General features: G+C 45.2%; 1 protein-coding gene and 1 long non-coding RNA gene across 3 annotated transcripts in view; one reads left to right on the forward strand and one right to left on the reverse strand.

Moving 5' to 3' along the window:
- ACOXL (acyl-CoA oxidase like) overlaps positions 1-27335 on the forward strand; it is a 328413-nt gene that overhangs the window by 189542 nt on the left and 111536 nt on the right. The window contains exons 12-13 of one of the 2 annotated variants that reach the window (XM_086328295.1): positions 2318-2471; positions 23223-23312. In XM_086328295.1, the coding sequence (XP_086184421.1) occupies positions 2318-2471; positions 23223-23312 (244 nt within the window). Of the gene's footprint in view, positions 1-2317; positions 2472-4447; positions 4569-23222; positions 23313-27335 lie in introns of those variants that run through there. The other variant, XM_086328296.1, reaches the window with a different exon arrangement.
- LOC147363799 (uncharacterized) lies at positions 1928-26744 on the reverse strand. Its single transcript, XR_015137439.1, has 3 exons — positions 26624-26744; positions 6534-6583; positions 1928-2513 (listed from the first exon to the last, which is right to left on the reverse strand). It is a non-coding gene; the product is annotated as an uncharacterized LOC147363799 (long non-coding RNA).

A 27335-nucleotide genomic window follows, 5' to 3' on the forward strand; every position in this document is an offset into this window, starting at 1 on the left:
TGGAAGGAATGAAAATATTTGTCAAGTGGATGCATAAATGAAATGTAATGTATGCGTTTGAATGGAATTCTGGCCAGCAATGAGAAGAAACAACTACTAATACATAGTACAATATGGGTGGACGGATGGATCTCATGACAACATGCTGATTGAGAAAAGCCAGACAGGACATGCACTGTATAACCCCATCTGCATAAAATGCAAACTAATCCATACGAACAAAGAGCTGGTCGCTGGTCGTCCAGAGATGGGAGGAGGAGGAGGAGATGGACTGCAAAAAGGGATGAGGCATTCTTTAGAAAGCATTCTGTAGGTTGATTTGGTGATATTCTCGTGGGTACATAGAGTTGTCAAAACTCTTTAAATGGTGCACTTTGAATAATTCAATCTGTTGGGAATAAATTAATCCTCAGTAACGTTGATAAAGAAAAAAAGAAACTGTTAGTTTAAAGCAAAAATAGCAATGAAGTTTGTAACATATATAGAACATATTTTTGTCTCAGCAGTGACATAATGGATGGGAGAATGAAAAGGAATTATGTACTGTATTATTACAAGGGTCCTACATTATCCTTGAAGTGGTATAACACTATTTGAGGGAAAATGTCATAAGTTAAAGTAGCATGTTTTAGGCCATAGAAAAATTGCTGAAAAAATGAGTAACAGTTTAAAATATAACACTGGAATACTAAAGATTATTCAGTTAATCAAAAGAAGACTGGAGCAGAGGGAAAAGAACATATGGGATAAACAGGGGAAAACTTGTGAGGCAGCAGTTTTAAATTGTCACGTTAATAATTACATTGAATTAAATGATTTAAACACTCCTATTTTCAGATTGTCAAGACATGATAAATTAAGACTGAACTAGATGCTTTCTACAAGAAACTCACTTAAAATTAAAGACAAATAGGTTACAAGTATGAGAATAAAAAACTTACACCTGCAAACATTAACCGTAAAAGAGCTGGCATGGATTTACTAATATTGGATAAAGTAGACCTCAGAAAAAGGAACATTACCAGAGGTAAAGAAGCTCACTTCATGATAACTAAGGAGTCTACTCATCAAGAAGATGTAACAGTCTAAATGTGTATGGATTCCACAAAATGGCATCAAAATAGAGGAAGCAAAAGTGGACAGCACTGAAAGGGGAAATGAGCAAATCCTCACGTATAGTTGCAGACGTCAGCCCTTCTCTCTGGGTAACTGATGAAACAGACAGAAGACCAGCGATGCTGTAAATCATATGAAGAGCGTTACTGACAGACTCAGTGGCATCTGTCAATCACTCTGCTGGGCACGAGCAGAATACCCACTCAGGGTGCATAGACCATGCATCAAGACAGACCATGTAGATTTAGAATGACTGATACGACACAAAGTATGTTCTCTGGTTAGAATGAAATTAAGCTAACATTAGTAACAGAAAAATATCTGGAATAATCCTTACATACAAGGAAACCAAATAACACACATCATGCATAGGTCAAAGTAGAAATCACAGGGAAATTAGAAAATATTTTGAATGGACATGAAACAGAGCATGTCAAAATGTGTGGTATGCAACTAAGATAGTACTCAGAGAAAAATGTATTCCTTCAGATGCTTACAACACAAAAGAAAGGTCTAAAACCACTGGAATAAATTTCTATTTTAAGAAACTATAAAAAGATGAACAACTTAAACCCAAAGTAAGTACAAAGAATAATAAAAATGAAACAAGAAATGGTCAAATAATAGAGAATAAACAAGCCCCAAACTATTTTTCTTTCAATAAATAAAATTGAAAGACCTTTAAATCATCCCACCTTTGCCTGCTCCCACTGAGTCCAAAAGCCTATTCTCCTTTGCTGCCCTGCGTGTAGGATCATCGGTACCATCTTTCTAGACTGATGCAGAAAAAAATAGACACAAGTTACCAGTATCTAGAATAAAAGAGAGAACTTTACTATAGATCCCACAGACACTGAAAGGATAAAATTAAATGTCATTATTATTAATGTGATGTTAATGTAATGCCAATACATTTGACAGCATATATGAAATAGACAAATTTCTTGAAAGATGCATAGTACCGAAAGTGACCCAAAAAGAAGTAGAAAACCTGAATAGCTTTGACATTGCTTGTGAAATCCATTAAATACTTGAAAAAAGGAAACATACTGATCTTACACAAGTTCTTTCAGAAAAGGGAAAACTAATTTTAGGAGCATCCCAACACCAAAACCCAAAGGAGTTGTGAGACCCCTATCCCTGATGAGCACGTATGCTCGGGACACACTGCACCCATCGCCCGTCTCCGCTTGTCTTGCAGGTATGCCGGCACCCTTCTGGATGAGGACATCTTCCGTGGGAAGGAGCTCGTCGACAGTCGCCCACTGCAGGCGCTCGTGGCCGGGCTGAAGGCCTACAGCACCTGGGAGAACGTCAGCTGCCTGCAGGACTGTCGAGAATGCACCGGAGGCATGGTGAGTGCCCTCGAACCCTTCGGGCTACTGGTCCGGCAGAGTCTGCATGGTTACAGGTTACAGGTTACACATACAGCATGTGTTGGGGAAGGACCGTGCGGCCAGTGGGCTTTGGAACCAAGTGAAATTCCCATCTGCCCTTGTGACCCTGGGTGCACCCCTTCGCCTTGTCATCCGTGCATGTCCATCTTCCCTGACGCCGCCAGACGGATGCAGACCATGCCTGTAAAATGCTGGGTCCGTGGAGGCCCTCAGTACCTGTCATGAAACTCGGTGGTGGTGAGATGTTGACAGGATAGGAAAGGGCCAGCAGGGGCCAGATGATCCAAGCTCGGCTCCAGTGTTTCAGTCCCTTGGGGAGAATGCAGGAAATGACCCCACAGGTTTCTACCCTGGGAATGAGGCAGATGGGGACATGCCAAGCGCTTAGGGCATGTTGAGAGCATCCCCAGCGCTGGCCTCAGACTGGACTGTGCAGTGAGGTATGAGAAACCCTTATGTGAATCTTCGGAGAGTCAAGGGGACTCTGAGAACAGCTGGATCTATGCCCTCTTCCTGCATGACCCTAAGAGTGGAGGCACCTGCAGGAGCCCAGAGCTGGTGAGAAAGGGGACCCAAGTGGGGTCTTGGAGGGCAGGACATGGGAGGGATGTGCGATTTTTGACCCTGTGACTTGGTAGCATGGCACGGCTGTGGACATCAGCTCTGGTAGCATCTGAGTTCAGCCCCAGACGACAGTCCTGTGTGGGCCACGCCCGTGGGCCACCCCGCCTCATCATCATGTGGGCCAGAAGCAGGTACTGCAGGAGGATGCGGGGAGGAGGGAGCCCCTTGTTTGAATATTTGCCTAGAAATAGAAGCTCTGAACCTGAAGGGGCGGTTGAAGCATTTTAGCCGCAGTGAGAAGAGGTCAACAGCAGATCAAGGGCTGCTGTAGAAGATGAAGGGGGAGGTTGAGTTTCTGGAGAGCCCAGAGCATTGGGGCCCGGGTCCGTGGAGGGGAAAGGAGGGACTATGCCTTCACCGCAGGCGCAGCCTGAGTCCTGTGTGGACTCTGTGGACGGGAGCGAGAGCTGGCCTGGTCACTTCTCTTGCAGTGACTGAGTAAAGACGTGCGAGTGGTGAAGGGGACCTTGGTTAATCAGGCTGTACCCATGATGGTGGTGGTGGTGGACATGCTTGCTTTTCCAGTGGGGATGGTGTTGGGCTCCATCAGGAAAGAAGGAGAAGGAGGATAAAGTGACAGCTGGAGCTGGGGTGCAGCGGGGTCAGGAGTCAGGGTCCTCTGAGGCAGCCGGGGGCAATGGCTCGTAGTGGCCTGATGTGTTGTGAGACCCTGCCAGGGGCTGGTTCCTGCCCTTCCGGTGGTCCTGCCTGGTCATTCCTCTTTCACTGTCCAGCATCACCCGGCAGTGCCCGGCAGTGCAGAGATGACCCCTCCACCCACCATCCTACAGAAAAGCAGCTGACCCTGGAGGGTCGCTCTTCCGGGCTGGGAAGATGCCAGATGCCAGCCCTGTAATCCTGGGTGCTGCTGCCTCCAGTGGCTTCCCAGCAACTCCTCGGAAACAGAAGGAAGGGGGTCCCTGTTTTCTAGTTTTGTTCCTTCCCTTCTCCTCTCCATCCCCATATCCACCCAACATCTTACCCAGAACTATTTGTGGAGACATAAATATTTGTTGAAGGGGCTTCCCAGGTGGCACTAGTGGTAAAGAACCTGCCTGCCGAGGCAGGAGATGTAAGAGACGTGTGTTCGATCCCTGGGTCAGGAAGATCCCCTAGAGGAGGAAATGGCAACCCACTCCACTATTCCTGCCTTGTGAATCCCATGGACAGAGGAGCCTGGTGGGCTATAGTCCACAGGGTGGAAAATAGTCGGACACAACTAAAGCCACTTAGCACATACGCAGACACTTGTTGAAAGAAAAGCATGAGCATCTTCTAATTGTTTTAAGCTGTATTTTCATCTTCTGCAGGCAGGAAGTCTCTAGGAGTGAAGTGTGGCTGAGTCTGGGGGCTGCTGAGATGGTAATGAAAACCACTTCTGTGGCCCATAGGTCTAAGGAGGTCTTGCTTGCAAAAAGAAAAAAAAAAAAATTTTCAACTCACATTTACTGACTTTGAAGCCAGTAACACTATGGGAAAGTTATTGCCTTCTCTTTGCCTCATTTTTCACACATACAAAATGAGGGTAAGCTTTCCTTTGTAACAATTGTGAGAGTTAAGTTGAGCAAGAAGATAAGCATAAAAATATATAATGGTGAAGGAAGACTGAAGATCCTGTGTGCTGCAACTAAGACTCGGCCCAGCCAATTAATTAATTAAAAATATATAACTGTTGAAACAAAAATCGTAACAACATGATGTGAGGTTTATAACCAAGAAGAGGCTGGACCAGGAGCTGGGGAGTCACCATCCATTCCTGGGACAGCCCTGATGTTCCCGAGGGCTGGAGCTTCATGCTCACACGTGGTCTGCACTGTGGCTTCTAACTTCAGTGTGTAAGCTGAGCATCCACCAGCCTGGTTTGGAAGTGATGAAACCCCTTTACCTGCCTGCATGTGTGAACTCAGAGAACAGACTCCACCCCTCGGAGTAGTCACGTGACTCAGTTCTTTTGCTTCCTTAGCTCCTCACCTTCCTTTTCCAAGGATTGACGGGTAAACCAAGCCTTCAGACTGTTGCTGTTTCACTGGACTTACACTGGCCTCTTTTCTCCATATCTAAGCAAACCCAGGTTGAATTTCCTACCACCAGCTGAGTGAGGAGTGGGAAACAGAGCCCTGGAATTCACTGTGCCCCTTGTGGGGCCGCCTGGTGGGGAGGAAACTCTGGGAGGTGGGAGGGGCAGCTCCTCAAGGAAGGGGTGGCATCTCAGGGTCAGGATGCTGTGACCTTGGGCTTTTCCTCTGGGAGCCTCAGGTTCCTTCTCTTTTAAAGCCTACAGCATAGTATTGCAGTGTCTTACTCGTGTCTGACTCTTTGCGATCCCATGGACTGTAGCCCGCCAGGCTCTTCTGTCCATGAGATTTCCCAGCAAGCATACTGGAGTGGGTTGCCATTTCCTTCTCTAGGGTATCTTCCCGACCCAGGGATCGAACCACATGTCTTACATCACCTCTGTTGCAGGCAGATTCTTTACCACTAGTGCCACCTGGGAAGCATGGTAAGCTTCAGTAAAGACTCTACTTGTCTTTCTTTTTCCTGGCTGTGATTACAGTGAAGCACCCCAGCTGTCTCTGCTCTTCCCTAAATCCCATCCTGATGCGTTTGATCTGTGTGGGAGCTGCATGGGTGGGGCTCTTCAGGGGGCAGCCCTGGACTCTGGAGGCAAGTATTTTCTCAGCAAATCTGACTCTATAGCATCAGGGACTGGAGAGACAAGCCAGGGGCCAGCATAGGCTGCATGGTCCCCACTCTTCAGCAGAACTGAAGCCCAGCTGCTGACCTTGACCCTGCACAGCAAAATTCTTCACGGGGAACTTCTACAGTATCCCTTGACCCTTGAGCGTTACCTGTACCTGGATGTCCATGGCCTGCAACTGTGCCCTCCAGCACTGGGAGATACCCACCCTGGGATCCCTGGGCCAGTGGTCAAGATCAGACTCCGCTGCAGGATTTTAGGCACCCTGTCCCCCACCCGCCACTCCCATCAGGGCCTCTCCCTGGAAGCCTTCTCATCTCTGACCCTGGCTGCTGCACTTCTTCTCAGCGTGTTCCTGAATTCCACGGGAGAGCAAAATTGGCCGAAGCAGCCTAAAGAAATATGCAGACAAGTCTGGAGCAGGATAAAGTCTCAGGAGATATCTCTGACCCACCATGATGATAAGGTTATCAGCAAACACGCGTTGACTGTTCCTTTCATGTTAGACATGGAGCTGCTGTTTGTTGCTCAGAGATACAATCCAGCCAGGCAATGACAGAATCGCTATAAGATTGCACAAGAGGACACTGAAACAATTACCGGTGTTTGTAAGTTAAAGGAAAAAAAAGCCATGTGATGCTGAGCTTGCTGGTTATTCCGTAGGCTCTGTCCCAAGATTGGATCCTCAGGAGACTTACCATCGCCTCGTTTATCTGGCAGGCACTGTTTCTTGGAACACAGCCGAGGCCTGAAATAGACAAAACAGAACTCTGAGACTCCCAGAGAGATGGCACAAAGTCCCTGTGCTGAAGCACATGCCCTCACTCCACTCCTGGAGGAGCCTGGCCAGCCTCTGCTGGGAGCCTGCTCCTGGTGGCTGACTCCTGCATGTGATTCCTGGTTTCCTGCCGTGTCACACACCAGTGAGGATATTTGGTCTCCAGAGGCAGGCAGTTAAGAGGGCTAGTGGCCAAACAAGAGCCAGAAGAGGTAGAAAAACTAGACTCAAAAATTCAAGAGCTCTGGGACTTCCCTGGCTGTCCAGTGGTTAAGATTCCATGCTCCCACTACAGCAGGCTCAGGTTCGATCCCTGGTCGGGGAACTAAGATCCTGTATGCTATGTAGCACGCCCCCCACCAAAAAAAAAAAAAAAAAAGATTCAAGAGCTTAGTGGGCCAGTGCCCAGCCACAAGAAGGATCAAAGCTCTTCTAGGAGGCCAAGTGGGCTGCAGACAAGGTAGGCTGTGGGAGACAGGCAGGGAAGCTGTTGCAAGGACAGTCACTCGAGGTCCTCCCTCCCTCCCGGATGCTGCAGATCTACTGTTTCCCGGAATACAATAGATGATGTTTGTTTAAAAGCTCAGCTTAACAGCAATCCCCTGGACATGTATCTCTCAAAACAGATAAGTAGGTCAGCCTGACTTGGATCTAATATGGCAGAGATGATTTTGCTCCCCCGTCTAATTTTGTAAGAAGAAACAGAGCCACAAAAAGTCTTGTCTAGTGCCTGGGCACGAGGAGCTAGTGATGCTTGTGGTGGATTCTGAGTCTGAAGGTCAAGGGTCCAGTTGGCTAGGAATGCATATATGGGTGGGGTAGGGGCAAGTTGAGCTGTAACATGAAGTAACTGGGTAGCAAAATGGAAAAGGTTCAGCCCATACTAACAAAGGATCCAAGACTGTATCTGGCAAACCTCCTAAGAAGGGACTGGCTGGGGCCCAAGTGTTGACCCCAGTAGAAGAGCCTTCTTAATGGTTGCCATGACAGCTTTATCAGCCAGAACCTTTGCTCAGCCCCAGCCTAAATTTTCTAGGGAACCAATGAGTCGTTGATTTCATGGATCAAAGACCCCTTTCTCTGGACAGATTGAGAGCCTTCAAGAAGAATCCCAGATGAAAACCTAGGTTTCTGCTTATTTCTGCTATCACTTTCTGATTGTAGGGATTTAGAAAGACAGCACAATAAAAAAAGCTTTATGATGATTAGTTATTTCTCAACTTTGAAAGAACCTTGTTCCAAGATTAGAGGAATTGTTTCTTATTGTTTAAAAGAGGTTTCTATTTCTGCCTCTCTGACATTCTTTGAGTCCATGCTAGGTAAAATGCTGGGACCTATGTAGATGTGGCTATCTTTAATCCTCCAAACAGTCCTATGAGTGGGAGTAATTGTCTACACAGTTTCCCATGGATGAAGGAAATAAGACTGGAGGTGGTTGCTATTTCTCTCAGGCAGTTGCTCAGCCGTGTCCAGCTCTTTGTAACCCCTTTGGACTGTAGCCCGCCAGGCTCCTTTGGCCATGGGGTTCCCCAGGCAAGAATACTGGAGTCCAGGGGATCTTCCCCACCCAGGGCCTGAACCTGCATCTCCTGTGTCTCTTGCGTTGCAGGCAGGTTCTTTACCACTGAGCTACCTGGGAAGCCCTGAAAGGTGGGTGCAGGGCTCTAATTCAGGTCTTCCCATCTTAGTTTTTGGCCCTTAATTCTAGACCTTGCTTTTTTCCCGGGGGAGGGGGATGACAACTTTGTTTCTGGCCCCTGGGTCCTATGTTGATCAATGTTCTACACTTGGCCCTCATTTAACATAATCCGCAATTTGTAAACAAGTCTGTGTGTTGTGTTGTTAACCTCTGGTCACTGGAAAAAAAAAAATCTCCTAGTGAGAAGATTCACATGTCATATTTGTGAGTGTCTTATGTTAGTAGGCCTTATCTTGTCAAGAAAATGAGTTGGGAGAGTAGCAGGCAGTAAAACTGACCCTCATCACTGATACAGAAAAGAGAGATTATTAAAATGACCCTAGGACAATCCACTTTATTGGCAATGTTCCTTTGAAGATCTCAGTCCAAACTTCTTAAGGGTGTAAAGAAGGCAATTATAAATTTTATATGCGATGGAGAATATCCAGACATATGAGAGAATAATAGATAGAGTTGGAATCCATCCTGGGATGATTTGCCAAATTTGAATCTACCATATTCTCATTTTACCCTCCCTTGAGATGGTTCACAGCTCTCCAGAAGGATTCAGTCCATCACATCAAGGAAATAAGAAAAGGAAAAGAAGCTTTTCAAGACTGACTTCTAAATTTGTTAAGAATTAGTTAAGATTCTTTGGATGCAAATAAGAGAGACCCATTACAAATTTGCTCAAGCAAGAAGGGAGACTAAATCTTAAGAGAGAGAGAGAGGTGTTCTGGAAGTCACATCTCGTGAGGTCCGGGAGGTCTCGTGAGCACCAGGAACTGGGAAGGAGCCGAGAGTACAGGCAGCCCTGACCTTGCTTTCTCCTCCTTTGGGCATAGTCTTAGCCTTTGCCTCCTGGGGTCTGCCCATTCTTCTTGCTCCACTGCGTATGTGGCTGCCCTTTGGCTGTGGAACTTATAGCATCTCCTTTCCAGCTACTGTCCAAGATGGGGTCTTGTAGATCTCGTGCTGAATCCCTGGCTCAGTTGGAGTTGGTGTCCTTCCCAACCCAGACATTTTTGGCTAAGGAATGGAGTCACATTGGGTGAACATGCCTGCTGATGTCCCAGTTGTATAGGTGGTCAGACAGTAGCTGAGTAGATATCTGTTGTGATATATGTGATAGGTTTTAAATACTTTCGCAATAATCCTTTCAGCCTGATGTATAGAAATGGAGTTGAATTTTGTGTATTGATCTTATATCCAGCAACCTTGTTAAATTGTCATGACAATTCTAAAAACCTGTTTATAGTTCTTTTGTGTTTCTCTATGATCCTAATCATATTCCCTATGAAACATGAATAGCTTGTTTCTTCTTTTTCAGTTATTTACATTTATGCCTTTGTCATATCATTGAAGTGGCCAGGACTTCCCATGCAGTGGTTAAAGAAGTGGTTGACAATGGGCACTTATATTTCATTCTTGGCTTTAATGGGGACGTGCTTACTTTTTCACTGTTAAGGATTTTATTTGGTGTGGATATTCTGGTGTTGGTGTTTGGTGTGGATATTTATCTTGTTAAGGCAGGTATGTTTTACCCTTAGTTTAGGTAGGGGCTTTTGTGTGTTTGTGTGTGTGCTAGTTTTTTTGTTTGATTTTAAAATTATGAGTGGATCTAAATCTTATGGAATTATTTATATTCCTTTATTTTACTGAGATAATCACACATTTTCCTGCTTTAATCTGTCTTTGTGGTGAATTTACATTAATGTATTTTCTAATGTTTAATATATCTTGGCTTTGGGAATGAATGCAGCTTAGTCACGATTGTGTGTGTCTTTAATTCACTGTTGGTTCTGTCTGCCAGTGCTTGTTTAGGATTTTTTCATCTGTGATCATGAGATTGTCTTGTGTTGTTCTTTCCTAGTGCTGCCCTTGGCTAATTTGGGTATCATAATTATAATAACCCCATTAAATGAACTGGGGAGGGAGAATTTCTTCTTTTTCTACTCTTTTAAAGAGTTTGCATAAAATGGAATGATCTGTTCCTTGCATACTTCGTACAAATACCTGGAAAGTCATATAGGTCTCATAGTTCTTTTCTTAGACTGATTATTTCTCTCTATTAAAATGATTAATTCTCTTTCTTGGAATAGTTGTAGCCATTCAGGTTTTCTGTTTCTTCTTGAGTCTGTTTTGGTAATTTATATTTGCTTATTAATTTGTCCATTTCTTCTTTTTAAAGTTTATTGGTATAAAGTTCATAAGTCCCTCTTATCTTTTATCCCTGTTGTATCTGTAATTATGCTGCCTTTGCCACCCTAATATTGTTTGTTTTCCTTTATCTCTTGATCTGTTTTCTTTTTCCTTCAAATAATAAAGTTTTGGTTCTGTTGATCTCCAGATTGTATCTGAGATGTCCATGTCATTGATTTTTATCTTTATTGTTTATTTCCTTCTACTCACCTTGGGTTTATTTTATTTCTGCTCTTCTTTTCACTTTCATGCATTGGAGAAGGAAATGGCAACCCACTCCAGTGTTCTTGCCTGGAGAATCCCAGGGATGGGGGAGCTTGGTGGGCTACTGTCTCTGGGGTCACACAGAGTTGGATACAACCGAAGTGACTTAGCAGCAGCAGCTTCTTTTGTTACATTAACTTGCATGTTATCTTGTTAATTTTTGCCTTCTCTCCAATTCTATTATAAACATTTAAGTTTTAATGTCCATAATGATTTATTTGGCCCATGAATTGGCTGAGTGGGTTTTTTTTTTTTTTTTAATTTCCTAATGTCTAACATTTAAAGATACTAATAGCTAAACTTTGTTGAATTCTTACTATGTGCCAGCCACCAATCTTCACATTTTACATATATTAACTTATGTTATCCTCCCAACATCTTCACAAAGTAGGACCATTATGACTCCAATATGATGTGTGTGAAAAATGAGAATACATAGAGAGTTTAAGCAATTTGTCCAAGATCACAGAGCTCCTGAGTTGGCAGAACCAAGATTTAAACTGAGACAGTTTGGCTACAAAGTATAACCACTGTACATATTGACTTCCTTTTAGTGACTCTTTGATTCTCATTTTGTTGTCATTATAATAATTATTATTATGTTGCTTTTCCCCTTAATTCCATTGTAGTCAGAGAAAATGGCCAGTGTGATACAGATTATTTTTTTATTTATTTTTTTACTGAAGGGTAATTGCTTTACAGAATTTTGTTGTTTTCTGTCAAACCTCAGCGTGAATCAGCCATAGGTATACAAATTTAGTATGAGCTACTTTGTGACCTATAGTGTGGCCAGTTTCCATGTGATCTTCAAAGGGAGATGCATTCCTTAATGAGCTAGAGGGTTTTTAACGTGACCAATCAGTCAAGCTGATTAGTGGCATTATCCCAGTTTTCACTGTTCTCACTGAGGTTTTGTCTGTCTGATCTGTCAGTGACTGTGTGGGCTCAACTCTTCCACGGCTGGTGGTGGGTTTGTTGACGTCTCCTTGTATTCGTACCAATTTTGGCCTCATTCTTTTGAAGCTGTGAAATTGAGCTCTTAGATGTTTACAGATTTAGAATTGTCCTATTTTCCTAGTGAATTTAATCCTCAGTTTTTTGCAGTGACTCTCTTTAGCTTTACTAATGCCTTAAAGTGTATTTTGCCCAGTTTTAATTTGAGGGTAACGGCTTCTGTTTGGTTGGTCTTTATGTGTAACATGCTTTTACTCAGCCTTTCTGTCTTAGTGTGTTGCATTTATTTATTTTTTTTTAGATTTTATTTTATTATTATTTTTTTTATTTTTTAACTTTACAATATTGTATTGGTTTTACAACACTTATCTGGCGTTTAGATTTTGTTTACTCTGACAACCTCATTTTTATCTGTTTAGTCTAAATGATTGTTGTCATTGCTGGTGTATCCGAGTTAATTTCTTCTATCTTACTCTTTGCTTTCTATTTTGCTGTGTCTTACCTCTGTTTGTTGGGGTTTCTTACTTTCTTTCAGATTTATTGTTATCCCCCAACCCCCATCCCAACCTTTCCATTCTTCTCTCTTCCAGTTTCCATTCTACGATGTTCTCTTTTTGGACCGTACCATCCCTGGTCAGGAAAACAGGGACTGAACCCGTCCCCTTGCCCTGGAAGCGTGGAGTCGTAACCACTGGACTGCCGGGGAAGGCCCTGTTGTATTCATTCTGTGTTCACTGTAGCAGCTGGAGTACGTACTTTAACATACAAAGTCTAAAATTAACCATTATTTTCCCATTCTCCCCAAAATATGAGAGCTTCAGTTGTTTTCACGAATCAGCTCCCATGTTCTATAGCATCCTTGTCCATTACTTTACTAGTGTGTTTTTTTAATCCCAGGCATTAGCTATCATATTTATTATTATACGGAATCAGGATTTCTCTAGAACTACCACTTTTTTTTTAAACCAATTTCTTTGCTCACAATTCCTTCTTGCATTTTTTTGGTCGTTTTCCTTGTTCATGGAGTACTTTCTTCAGAATAGTGTGGGTCTTTGACCGTAAACCTAATTTTCTTTGTCTAAATGTGTCTCTATTTCAATCTCAGCCTTGAAAGGTGAAGCACTGTTCAGGATAGAATTCATGGGTGACAGTTCTTTTCTCTCAGCATTTGAAGTTTTTACTGTTATTCTGGATTCTCTTGTTGCTGAGGAATCAGTTGTGTGTCTAATTATAATTTTTCACGGCTGTCTCTTTTTTTCTCTTTGCTTCTTTAAAGATTTTTATTTTATTTTGTGATGATCTATGGTTTCACTGTAATGTATCTAAGTATGAATTTGTTACCTTATTTCCCTTATTTGGGGTCATGTGTGTTTGCTGAATATGTAGATTTGTGTCTCTTGACAGTTTTGGACAATTTTAGGCCACTGTGCTTTTTTGAATATTTGTTTTTGTTTGTTTACTTCTTTACTGGGCTGTGCCAGGTCTTGGTTGTGGCATGTGGGATCTAGCTTCCCGACCAGGGATGGAACCTGGTCCCCCTGCGCTGGGAGCACAGAGTCTCAGCCACCAGACCACCAGGGAAGTCCCAGGCCGTTGTCATTTTCAATATCGTCTCTGTGTTCTTATATCATCCTTCTTGGTGTAGCAGCTAATGCCACTCCCTCTGTCGTTTTCAATATCGTCTCTGTGTTCTTATATCATCCTTCTTGGTGTAGCAGCTAATGCCTACTCCCTCTGTCGTTTTCAATATCGTCTCTGTGTTCTTATATCATCCTTCTTGGTGTAGCAGCTAATGCCTACTCCCTCTGTCGTTTTCAATATCGTCTCTGTGTTCTTATATCATCCTTCTTGGTGTAGCAGCTAATGCCTACTCCCTCTGTCGTTTTCAATATCGTCTCTGTGTTCTTATATCATCCTTCTTGGTGTAGCAGCTAATGCCTACTCCCTCTGAAGTTTTGCTTCTGTTTATTGTTATCTATCTCTTCTGATTGTCATTGTCTTGCTCTTACATTTTGTGATGCTAGACTTTTGGAGCTTTATCTCTGTAAGTTCTTTCCAGGCAGAAGGGATCTGCATTAATCTCTGCCAGACGACTGGAGACCACAACCCACTTGAACTGGTTTGTAGCTTTGTCTTTGTCTTTGTAGTTTTGAGGGCCTCATAGAGGGTACGGATTCTGGCCCTAGAGTCGTATGAATGCAGGCCAGGGTCAGAATTCTAAGCAGAGATGTTTCTCTCTCCACCCACAGCCAGAGCTGGGACTAGCAAATTTCCTCCTTATCTTCTTGAGTGAGGAGTGATGTTTTCTCACTTAATCCCTGGTGGACATTGTTTTCCCAGAGGACTGTGTTTATACAGGTGTCTTTATTTTATTTTTTGACTTTAATTTTCTTTTTAAAATTTTTATGTTTTCTTAATTGGAGGATAATTGCTTTACAATATTGTGTTGGTTTCTGCCTTACATGTACATGAATCAGTGATAGGCACACATATGTCCCCTCCCTCTTGAGCCTCCCTCCCCCTTCCCACCCCAGCCCTCTAGGTTGTCACAGAGCACCAGGTTGGAGCTCCCTGTGTCACAGCAAATTCCCACTGGCTGTCTGTTTTACATGTGGTGGTGTGCATGTTTCAATGCTGCTCTCCCCATTCGTCCCCCTCTCCTTCCCCCACTGTGTCCACAGTCTGCTCTCCATGTCTACATCTCCACCGCTGCCCTGCAGATAGATTCATCAGTGCCATCCTTCTAGATTTCACACATGTGCATTAACGTACGACATTTCTTTTCCTCTCTCTGACTTACTTCACTCTGTATAATAGGTTCTACGTTTATACACCTTATTAGAACTGACTCAAATGCATTCCTTTTTATGACTGAGTAATGTTCCATTGTGTATATGTACCACAACTTCTTTATCCATTCATCTGTGGATGGACATCTATGTTGCTTCCATATCCTAGCTATTATACGGATTTCTTTATATATAACTTCTCACTTGGTCTCATCACCTGCTACCCATTTAGGTTTCATGCTTTCTTATTGAGTTCAGCTTTTGAGTATTTCTCTTTATCAGTTTGATATGCATCAAAGTGATTTTTAAAAAATATTTTATCAAGCATATTTTCAGTGGTTCTACTGGTGATTTAATTTTTAGTTAAAGACTGTCTCATCTGCTGTATTGCCAGGGACAGATGTCCCAAGCAAATTTGGTTCTCCTTCTGAGTCATGCCTGCATGCTTATTGAACTGTGTTGAGCCAGTCGCCGTTGACTCCCTGAGACTGTCCAGAGGATCTTTCTGAGTCCCCACCTGCCTGAGCTCCCAGCAGCCTTTGCCCTGGCCCACCCCTCTCTGCTGAACACAGCATTCTTCCAAGCTGTCAGGACACCATGCTCTCAACTTCCTTTCTGCTTCTTTGTTTTCTTAGTCTGCTCTGCTAGTTTTCTTCTCCCTGACCTCAGAATGTTAGCATTTTCCATCACATGAGCCTGAGTCCTCTCTTCTCTGTGAGGTTAGTGTGTGCGTGCTAAGTCACTTCAGTGGGGTCCAGCTCTTTGCAACCCTGTGGACTGCAACCCGCCAGGCTCCTCTGTTCATGGGATTCTCCAGGCAAGAATACTGGAGTGGATTGCCATTTCCTCCTCCAGGGCATCTTCCCAACTCAGGGATCAAACCGGTATCTCTTTCGTCTCCTGCGTTGGCAGAAGGGTCCTTTACCACTAGCCCACCTGGGAAGCCCCTGTGTAGTTAGACTCTTGATAATTCTGTTCCTTCCATTGGTTTTGAACAGTTATATAATGAGGACACTATGCCTCCATCCCAGACATCTATTTACATCTGCAGAGTCTTGTATCTAACCTTCATTTTGACCAGGCCCCTTGGGTGTCTCACTGATTCTCACAGCTAACATTTATAGATATGAACATTTGATCTTTTCCTGTAAACATACTCCCTGCCAGGATGCTCAGCTTGGTAAACACCACACCGTACACCTCCCATTCATGTGACCTGGGCTTTCTCTTTCTCACAAACACACACACGCAGCTCATCCAAGCCCATCTCCCTCTAACTCCAGGCCACCCAGGTCTCCCATCTTGACCAACTAGTCCAACCCTTTCTCTCTTGCCTCCTGTGGGCTGTGATCACTTGGCAGACAGAGCCGTCTTTTAAAAATCACAAGTCATCTTATCTCAAAGAATACAATTATCTTATGATTTTGCATTGCACCTAACTTAACATGTTCAGTTAAACAAATGTCCAAGATGCCTCCTGAGGTGCTGAGTCACTTGACACCTGTCTCCAACCTTATCTCTGGGGCACTCTCCTCCCCGCACACCACCTCCAATCCAGCCTTCTTTCCAGTCCTGAACATTCCGTGCTCCTTCCTGGCCACAGGATGTTTGCACGTGCTCTTCTTTCACCTGGAGTAAGCTGTCTCCATTTCTGGCTTGGCTGACCTCTTTATGGCTCCAAGTTAAACAAGCCCTGAAAATTTTCTCTGGCATCTCGGTTAGAAGAGGTCTTTCTTGTTTATTCTTTCTTCATGGAATGCATATCTTTTCCTTTCTGGCGCTTACCTCAGAGGATTTTTTTTTTTTAATTATTGGAGTATAATTGCATCACTGACTCAATGGACCTGAGTTTGAGCAAACTCCAGGAGATGGTGAAGGACAAAGAAGCCTGACGTGCTGCAGTCCGTGGGGTTGCAAAGAGTTGGGCATGACAGAATGACTGAACAACAGCAATGATTGCTTTACAGTGTGGTGTTAGTTTCTGCTGTACAGTGAAGTGGACCCGCTGGATGTGTGCATCCCCCGCACCCCACCCCTCCAGGCCACCCCCGAGCGCCACGCGGAGCCCCCTGTGCTGTGCAGCATTTCCCACCAGCTGTGTTACACCTGGTCGTGTGTATATGTCAGTGCTGGTCTCCCAGTTCGTCCCACCCTCTCGCCCACACATCTGTTCCCTGCATCTGCATTTCTGTTCCTGTCCTGCAAGTAGGTTCATATGTGCCATTTTTCTAGATTCCACATGTATGTGTTAATATATGCTCTGTGTTTTTCTGACTTACTTCGCTGAGTATGACAGACTCTAGGTCCAGCCACATCTCTACAGATGAGCCAGGTTTGCTCCTTTTTGTGGCTGAGTAGCAGTCCACTGTGTGTATGTCTAATAGCACACCTTCTCTAGCCATTTATCCCACCACAGATTGTTTAGTCACCTGTTTTCTTTGCCTGCTTGGCCGGTGCCTGTCTTCTAAGGACAGGACTGTGTCTGCCGTCTGCAGTGTGTGGCACAGCGCCTGCAGTGCAAACCCCGAGCGAACGTTCGGTGATGGGACCCACAGGTGAATTCCCTCGCAGTTCACAGGCCCTGAGAGTTCAGGGTCGTTCCAGAGTGCACGGGGCAGGGCAGGATGACTTGTCACTGCCTGCGTCAGAGCATCCACTGTCTGCTGGGCTGTCCGGAGATGCCGCCCTGATCACAGCTGTCACAGGAAAGGCGACAGTGACACACACACACCCGTCACCCACACACGTGGGTTCTGTTCCATGCCAGGTGGCACAGATGTGTGGTTATTGTTCAGTCACCCAGTCACGCCTGACTCTTTGCAACCCCATGGACTGCGACACACCAGGCTTCCCTGTCCTTCACTGTCTCCTGGACTTTGCTCAAGCTCATGTCTGTTGAATCAATGATGCCATCCTACCATCTCATCCTCTGTCGCCCCCTTCTCCTCTTGCCCTCACTCTTTCCCAGCATCAGGGTCTTTTCTAAGAGATATGTTGGTGTAAAATTGACACAAGAAGTCCCTCCTGGATGGTCTCTCTACTTTCCACTGACCCTCCTTTAGCCAAAAAGATAAGACTGATTTTATCTTCTTCTTCTAAAAATGAACAAAATGTACCCTCCATGGGTTTAAAGGGTTGGGTGGGGGGAAGAAAGCCTGTTTCTAATTTTGTTCTGATATACTTATTCAACGTAATCATATACTAAAAAAAAAAAAAATCAGAGATGTGAAAAGCAGCAGGAATATATTAAACTTTTCAGTGTACAAAGTTGAAACCATAAAATATGTTTTGTGGGGCCCTCACTGAAATGGGACACAACCTTAATGACTTTCACAATTACTTGCTCGGAGGCCGATGTAACCCAGAAGGCAAGGCTACAGTAACGCGTCTACCCAGCCTGCTCTTTCCTCCCAGATCCTGGCCCCTGTGTCCCCTGAGGATGCTGTTGGCTAGGGGAGCACGTAGTTTAGAGTTCCTTCTGTCTAGTCCACATTTCTCTCTTTATTCACAGTGAAGTAAGCTAATGGAAAATATTATTCACTTTTTGGGGGCATTCAACCTCTTTCTCCCCTCACTCCCCCTTGTTTTTCTCATCTCCCCGGTCCCCAACCTGAAATGTATAAGCCAAGGCCCCTGCTTAGAAGAGTCCAAGGTGGAAGAGAAGAAAAATGATGGAAGCAAGCATTTCATTTTATAATGAAAACCCAAGGTGCTAGGGAGTGCCTTGAGAGGATGGCGGAGAGAAGAATTTCCTGAGACTCCAGGGGATCTGTTCCTATCGGAGCAACAGTTCATGTCGATTTCCCCCTGGTGGAGAACAAGCAGGATTCGAGAGAATGCTGCACACACACGGGCAGATGCACACGTCCTGCGCACACAGACACTGCTCAGGCTGCTGTAACAGAGCTTAAGCAACAGAAATGTACTGTCCCACAATTCTGGAGGCTGAATGTCCTGATCCAGGTGTCGGCAGCGTTGGTTTCTCCCAAGGCCTCTCTCTTGGCCTGTGGTGATGGTTTCATTGCTCAGTCGTGTCCGACTCTTTGCGACCCCATGGACTGTGGCCCGCCAGGCTCCTCTGTCCATGGGATTTCCCGAGCGAGAACACTGAAGTGGGTTGCCATTCCTTTCTCTAGGGATCTTCCCAACCCAAGGATTGAACCCAGATCTCCTGCACTGCAGGCAGATTCCTTACCAGCTGAGCCGCCCGGGGAGCCCTGTATATGACCATCTTCTCCTCCGTTTGTCCTCACATGCTCTTCCCTCTGAGTGTCTGTGTCCCAGGGTCTCTACTTTTTTTTCCTCTTTCTTTATTTCTTAAATTATGAAAGTATGATGATGCATTTACAGGAGACTTGGAAAATACAGAGCATGTAGTTCCATTATACATTGCAATTATTTTTTAAGTAGATAAATTACAATTTTTTCATTGGAATTTCAAAATCAAACTCTCAAAAATTAATAGAATGAATATACAGAAAAGCAGAAGAATGTAGTAGACCTGAAAAGCACCATGAACCAATTCAACAGAATTAAGATGTATACAGTTTTCACACAATAGCGGGATTGTTGTTGTTCAGTTGTTAAGTCATGTCCAGCTCTTTTCGGCCCCATGGACTGCAGCACACCAGGCTTCCCTGTCCTCCACCATCTCCTGGAGCTTGCTTAAACTCATGTCCATTGAGTCAGTGATGCCATCCAACCATCTCACCCTCTGCCACCCCTTCTCCTGTTGCCTTCAGTATTTCTCAGGATCAGAGTCTTTTCCAATGAGCTGACTCTTCACATCAGGTGGCCAGAGTATTGAAGCTTCAGCTTCAGCATCAGTTGATACAAATTCCTAACGTCTCTTCTGATAAGGACACCTGTTATCATGGGTTAGGACCCATCCCCATTACTTCATTTAACCTTGATTACCTTTTCACAGGTCTTATCACCAAATACAGTCACATTAGAGGTCCTGAGGGTTAGGATGTCAATGTAGGAACTCCCGGGGACACAGACACACACACACACCCACACTCAGGCACATGCTCTCTATAATGTTGTGATAGGGCCTCTCCAGAGTGAAGTTTTAGATTTGACTTGAGATGCACTGGAGGCTGAAGTTTCAGGCCTGTGGTGGAGAGATGCCCAATGTGACAGGCAGGGTGGGAACTCAGTCTGTTCCCCAGCCAGGCTTCAACCACGGATGCATCGGGAGCCTAGAACTGTGGGTCACGTGCGGTCCTCTGGCCGAGTGGGCCTCTTTGGTACCCCAGTTAAGGCTGAGACCATTTTGAGGCTTAGAAAAATGAAACAGAATCCCAGCAGGGCATGAGGGAGCCCTGTGGCTGAAAGATGAGGGGAAATGTCTCAGGCAGGGGTAGGAGTGCGGAGCAGGCAGTACAGCCCGGGTCACTTTGCTAGAATACTTCGTATTCTCTAGGAAGCACCAAGGAGGAAGCCAGGCCCCTCCGTCCTGGGCCCCAGGGAGGCGCTCCTCCTCCGGGCAGAAGCGCGGCTCATGGGTGTTGGCTCTGGGGAGGATGGGCTGTGGGAGGGGACAGTGTGAGGTGTCATGACTCCCTGGGAAGTCCCTGCTCTGCCCCTCTCAGGCTATTCTAAGGAGACTAGATCATAGCTCCGCCCTGGTGGTTTCAGGAGCTTGGTGGTGACGAGCTGGCCATGGCGCCACCTCGCATGTGGTTAGCCTTTGGGTTTTCTCTCCACTGCTTCATTTCAGTTGTCCACCAGCTCTTTGAGGGCTGTGAGCCCTGTCACCTTGGCTCAGCGAGGACCCTGGAGAGTCTTAAATGATCTGAGTCATAGTCACACAGTTTTACTCAATTTTCAAATGAAGAGAGGCATTTAAAGCTGAGTTTCAGCATCAATTTCAAATCAAGTATCTGAGTCTCAAATCAGTTATAATGTGTGAGAAGAACTAACACAGGAACATGAGGCATCTTTATGTTATGGAATTCCAGTGCCCGTTCTGTGAGAGTCGGTGGGATTCTGTGCCGGTTTGCTGCCTTTCAAGTGGACCATGGTCTGGTCATTGGAAAGCCCCGATTGGCCTGGTTTCCAGGGCAGAGTGTGAACAGTTCAAAAGTGTCAGAACTATAGAGCTCCTGTTCCTCCCTCCCCTGCTGGAAGAGACCAGAGCTCAATGCTCAAGGGAAAAGTACTTTGTTTCTTCAAAATTATTGTTTTAAGCCTTTAGCAGGTGTGCTTCTTATGTATAATGGCCTCTTCCCAGGTCCCGAGGTGGTATACACTATGTTCGTCTTTTCGGCACCAGAACTTGATAGGTTATTCAGGAATATAGCCCTCCAGGCCCACTCCCTTCATCTGTAAAATAGAGTAACGCCCACCTCACAGGGCTGTCGAGAGGAAGAAAAGGATTACGTGACATCATAAATGAAGTTGGGTCAGGCACCCAGCGAGGTATCTGGCTGGTGGCGGGTACTTCACAAATGGTAGAACGAAGACGGTGAAAGTTGACTCAGCTACTCCCTGGCCAGGGACAGTCTCCGGCCTGATCACACTCAGGCGGAACCCGATCTCCTGTGGTTTGCCTGAGGGGTAGGAGTGGGGTTTCCCTTGTACCTATGATGGGATGGGGAGGCCCAGCTTCTCCAGACTGGAAATGCTACTGATTTATTTATGCATAAATACCACCGTGGTGCTAGCAGTAAAGAACCCGCTTGCCAGTGCAGGAGATTTAAGAGACATGGGTTCAATCCCTGAGTCGGGAAGATCCCCTGGAGGAGGGCATGACACCCCACTCCAGTATTCTTGCCTGGAGAATCCCAAGGACAGAGGAGCCTGGTGGGCTATAGTCCATAGGATAGCACAGAGTCGGACACGACTGAAGTGACTTAGCGCGTGCGCACACACAATCATTTTACCTTTATGAAAGTAGTCAGAGTTAAAGAGGCCCTTGCTTCTGTAAACTAAGATTGTGCAGAAGGCCTGCTCGGACTGCACTGAAGCTGAGGGGAACCAGCAGAGGGAGGGAAGCATCAAAGGATGGCTCTTGGGGCAGGAAGCAGGGATGCTTCGCGTGGGCATCAGGAACCCAGAGTGCCCCCTTCTTGCCCACTTTTGTCATTCAAGTGACCATTTTCATAAATGAAGTGGCTCCCCCAGGAAAAAGCGTCCCAAGTGGTTCAGCGGTAAAGAATCTGCCTACCAATGAAAGAGATGCAGGAGACGCAGGTTCAATCTCTGGGTCGGAAGTAGGAAATGGCAACCCGCTCCAGAAAATTGCCTGGGAAATCCCATGGGTGAAGGAGCCTGGCGGGCTACAGTCCATGGGGTTGCAAAGAGTTGGACATGACTGAGCACACACACACCCCAAAGATAACGGGTACCATGAGTTTGGAATACACAGCTGCCCCAGGGAGTGCCCTCTGTAACTCTCCCTGGCCCACGTGGCTTGAAGATTCCAACAGAGGCTGAAGCTGGTCATTCCCTAGCAGAGCCAAGGTGCACATACTCCCAGGACAGGCGGCGCGACAGCTGCCTCTGGTGTAACTTACGTGGCTGGACTGATCTGGAAGCGGATTTTGAGGGAGGGAAGGATCTTGAGAGCTAAGGGGGAGAACAATGAGCGGGAAGGAGGGCATAGGGGCGTTGAGAAGGTGACGGGCCCAAGGCCGAACACGGGCAGCTCTGCTCCCTCCGCTTTTGGCCTGGGGCTGGTCCACTTTCTCACGGGCAGCTGGTTCTCCCAGGGTGTGTGCAGAAACACTTCAGAACTTTGGAAAGGAGCAGCAGGCTTCTGCCCTTTAAACAAGGATTTCAGGAAGTGAGAAAAGAAAAAAAGAAGAAGAAATGGGCTGGAAACAGTGTATATTCAGGATACAGAGTATTTAAGGACATTAAGGGACAGAATGGCAATTTAGGATTTTTACGACGTCTCCCAAGAATCATAGGTAGCTTTGCTAATTCTTTTCTGCTTTATTATTTTTTTAATTTCTTGGAATGCAGTTGCTGTGCAATGTTGTGTTAGTTTCTGCAGTACAGCAAAGAGAATCAGCTATGTGTGTACATATGTCCCCTCTTTTTGGGATTCCCTTCCCATTTAGGTCACCACAGAGCACTGAGTAGTTCTCTGAGCCGTATAGCAGGTTCCCATTGGTCACCTATTTTATACGTAGTACCAGTAGTTGGGTTGGGTCGGGGGAGGCATCGTTCACCTGCATTTTGTGGGATATAATCATGAATTTGTTGTTTAGTTGCTAAGTCGTATCTGACTCTTGCGACTCCATGGACTGTAGCCCGCCAGGCTCCTCTGTCCATGGGATTTCCTGGAGAAGAGTACTGGAGTGGGTTGCCATTTCCTTCTCCAGGGGATCTTCTTGACCCAGGGATTGAACCCGAGTCTCCTGTACTGGCAGGTGGATTCTTTACCACTCAGACACCAGGGAAGCCCACCTTGATTTGGAATAGAAAAGCTAGCATAATTTGTTGAAATATTTTGGAAAAATGTGACATGACTGTTTTTAGATGTTTTTGCTGCTAATGAAGACCACATCGCAAATAATATTTATGGACCAAAAGCTAATGGGATGGGTCAAAATTCTTAGAATAGTTATTCTGGATAGGAGAAATAAAGATATTTTCTTTTTTATATATAATTGTCTGTATGTTTTTAATTTGAAAGAAAATGTTAGTCCTTTATAGTGATGGGACTGCAAATGTAAAAATTGTCTTTTTTTCCTCTTTTTTGCAATAGGGTTACATGATGGAAAATCAAATCTCAGGCTTAAAATGTGACACAGATGTGTTTGTCACTTTTGAAGGTGACAATGTCGTCATGCTGCAGGTAAGACTTGGGAAATGTTTATTCTTATTAAACAGTGAAAATTTCAAGATCAAGCGTTATCCAGAAATCTGAAGCTCTTCCTATGTCGTATCTTCATCTGAAGTCTTTGATTGGCAGGTGGTTTTCCATTAGGCACTCGATTTTTGCAGTAGTTGAATGGGGAAAGGGATTAAGTAATTTATTTCCTAGCTGATTTTTGATGTTGAAAGGTATCTTTTTTGGCTTAAGAAAGTTACATCTTGTGAGTGTAGAGTCATATATCTTCTACCTGGGAGGCTATTCCCAAAGACTTTGTAAGTGCCCAGAAGGCAACCACACTTCCCAAGTGACTCAGTGGTAAAGAATCTGCTGGCCAATGCCGAAGCCTCAGGAAACGTGAGTTCAATCCCTGGGTCAGGAAGATTCCACTGGAGAAGGAAATGGCAACCCACTCCAGTATTCTTGCCAAGATAATCCCATGGACAGAGAAGCCTGGGGGGCTACCATCCATGGGGCTGCAAAGAGTCTGACATGACTGATCACGTGTGCACCCAGAAGATAAACAGGCAAAAGATAGGAAGAGCCAGTGTACAAAAGGAGGGCAATTGATCAGCCACGTAAGTGATCAGAGAAACAACTTTGGGGCCTCTGCAGTACTGATCTCTTTCATATCTCCAGTTGCCTCATGTTTAAGAGTATGTTCACATCCCACTGTTGGTCAGAACAAAAGGAATTTCTTCCATGTTACTCTTGGCCATATGTAATTCTACTTCTGGGACTTCATCTAAACTTATAATCCAAACTGCAGAAAACTTTTGGTCACAAACATTCTCATTAGTGCATTATTTATTACAGCAATAATATTGGAAACTAAATTTTCAACAATAGGAAAATGATTAGGTAAATCATGTTCTGGCCAATCAATGGGGTATTCTATAGCCTTTAAAACTGTACTTATAAAGAGTTTATTACGGAAATTTAAAATGTATGATATGCTAAGTAAAAATGATATAAGACTGTATATAGAATGGGATTCCAGTTAGGTGTTTTTAAAGATTAAGTATAGGGACTTTGGGTTTTGCTAAGATATAATGGCCCCATTCCTCCCAGGGCTTTCCTCTTAACAGTTAAACACCCTGCACAGAATGCAGTGAACAAGCATAGGGAGATTCTTTTTGAAAAATTTTTATTGGAGTGTAGTTGATTTAAGTGTTGGGATAGTTTCAGATGTACAACAAACAGAATCAGTCATACATATTTCTACTCTTTTCCTGGGTTGGGAAGATCCCCTGGAGAAGGAAATGGCAATCCACTCCAGTATTCTTGCCTGGAGAATCCCATGGACAGAGGAGTCTTGCAAGCTATAGTTTATGCGGTCACAAGAGTCAGACACAACTTAGTGACTAAATCACCACCACTCTTTTTTCCGGATTCTTTTCCCATAAAGGCCATTAGAGAGTATTGAGTAGAGTTCTCTATACTCTACAGTAGGTCCTTATTAGTATCTGTTTTATACACAGTAGTGTGTGTGTCTCAATCCCGATCTTCCAATTTGTCCCTCTCCCTCTTGCCCCTCGGTAACCATAAGTGTATTTTTTTACATCTGTAACTCTATTTCTGTTTTGTAGACAAGTTCATTTGTAGCCTACTTTTAGATTCCACGTATAAGCAGTATCACATGATGTTTGTCTTTCTGTGTCTGAGGTCCATTCATGTTGCTGCAAATGGCATTATTTTGTTCTTCTTTATGGCTGAATACGGAAAAGGCAATGGCACCCTACTCAAGTACTCTTGCCTGGAAAATCCCATGGACAGAGGAGCCTGGTGGGCTGCAGTCCATGAGGTTACTAAGAGTTGGACACGACTGAGCGGCTTCACTTTCACTTTTCACTTTCATGCATTGGAGAAGGAAATGGCAACCCACTCCAGTGTCCTTGCCTGGAGAATCCCAGGGACAGGGGATCCTGGTGGGCTGCTGTCTCTGGGGTTGCACAGAGTCGGACATGACTGAAGCGACTTAGCAGCAGCAGCAGCATGGCTGGATAATATGTCATTGTATAAAGTGGGAACAAAGAAGGTAGGCTGCTCAGTGACCTAGGGACTGGGGAAGACAATGAAGTAAGTTCTCTGGGTTTCCTTATTGCCTCCCGTAAATCCTGGACAGAATATGCATATCCTAAATCTCTAACTGGCACAAACAGAATATGCTTCAAGTAAAGCCTGTGCATCCAGTCAAAGGATGCGGAAGACGGTAGCCTCACAATAGAAAACCTTACAGGCAACACTCCCTCTCCACCAGTTACACGCAACAGAAAATCCAGACCAACACACACACACCCCCCAGCTTCACCAGGGCCTGGCAGGAACTGATCTTCCTTCTAACCTCCAGTCTGAGGAAGTCAGCAGAAGCAGGTAGCAGGTATAGCGATGCCCTTCCCCCGCCTGGCGGGGCTGGTGGGGCTGGCTGTGTATGCACAGCTGTTCAGTCCTATCTGACTCTTTATGACCCCATGGACTCTAACCCGCCAGGCTCCTCTGTCTATGGAATTTCCCAGGCAAGAATACTGAAGTGGGTTGCCATTTCCTTCTCCAGGGGATCTTCCTGACCCAGGGATCAAACCAGAGTCTCCTGTATTGACAGATAGATTCTTTACCACTGAGCTGTCTGGGAAGCCTGGCGGAAGCAAAAAGAGCCCAGTTTCTCCCACTGCGGTAACGTCAGCAGGATCCCTTGGTGAGATAAGACTTCACCTGCATTTAGCAACATCGAGACCCAGTGAGGTGATGCGAGGTGGAGCTAATTACCAGTGCCCTTCAACCTCAGCTCCAGTGGCAGCAGAGTCCAGTGGAGAGTGAACACGACCCCCGCCTGACATCAACTAGACTAAGCCAGGAGGTGTGAGTTAGGGTTAGTGAGCACTCACGTTCTCCCCATCCCTGGTGTCAGTGGACCCAGTAAGGAGCTGAAGCTATACACGTACCCAGCAAAAGGAAGACTAATTCGGGGCCTTCCCAGGTGGCTCAGTGGTAAGGAATCCACCTGCCAACACAGGAGACACGGATTTGACCCCTGGTCCGGCAAGATCCCACATGCCTCAGAGAACTAAGCTGTCTGGTCCACAACCACTGAGCCTGTGCTCTGGAGTCTGGGAGCTGCAACTGCTGACGCCCACAAGGCCCAGAGCCCGCGCTCCATAACAAGAGAAGCCTCCACAGTGAGAAGCCTGCACGCTGCAACGACGAGTAGCCCCTGCTCAATGCAGCTATGAAAGCCCACGCAGCAGCGGAGACCCAGCACAACCAAATACATAAAATTTAAAAAAGAAACCTACCTAGACGGCGTGAAGGAGGACTCGTGGGCTCTTTGATCCTCTTCTCCCTGCTCTCTCACCCCCATACCAAAGGGGCTCAGTAGACTCTGAGTCTCCGCTTTCACTGACGTCAGGGTGGAGTGGAATGGTGTGAGCTGGGTTAGTTAATACTCCATTTCCTGTCTGCCTAGTTTCAGTGGAAGCCAAGAGGAAGTTCAGCCTCTGCCCTCACCCATTGTCAGTTAGGAAGAAGTAGTAGGAATTGGGGCTCGTTGGCAGGCTGCTTCCCCATCCCCCTTTGTCTGGTATGAGTGTGACACAGCAGGAAGCTGGAGTGTCACCCCACCTGTCCACAACAAGCCAGTGTGAGCCAGTGTACTGCTTGTGCCAGAGCAGCACTGGCAGCACTCGCTGGGAAGCTGAGCATTCACACCCCCAGACCTTGCACTGCACCTCACAATTAAACACGATCTCCTAAAGTAATATCTAACCCCCCTGGATACAGTAGAAAAATCACTCATTATAAAAACAACAACAAAAAGGACAACCACAAAATTTTCCCATTTTGAATGGGAAAATCAACAGATGATGATACCATAAAGAATCGGGTGTTGGAATTATCTGACAAAGATTTTAAAGTACCCATCAAAAGACTACTTTAGAGGTAACTGCAAATACTCTTGAAACAGATAAAAGTGGCAGAACATTTCAGCAATGACGGAAGAAATAAAAG

Source organism: Bos grunniens, chromosome 11, assembly GCF_055505025.1.
Source record: "Bos grunniens cultivar Pamir isolate PY7600 chromosome 11, Bosgru_T2T1.0, whole genome shotgun sequence".
In the NCBI taxonomy this organism is placed as follows: domain Eukaryota; kingdom Metazoa; phylum Chordata; class Mammalia; order Artiodactyla; family Bovidae; genus Bos; species Bos grunniens.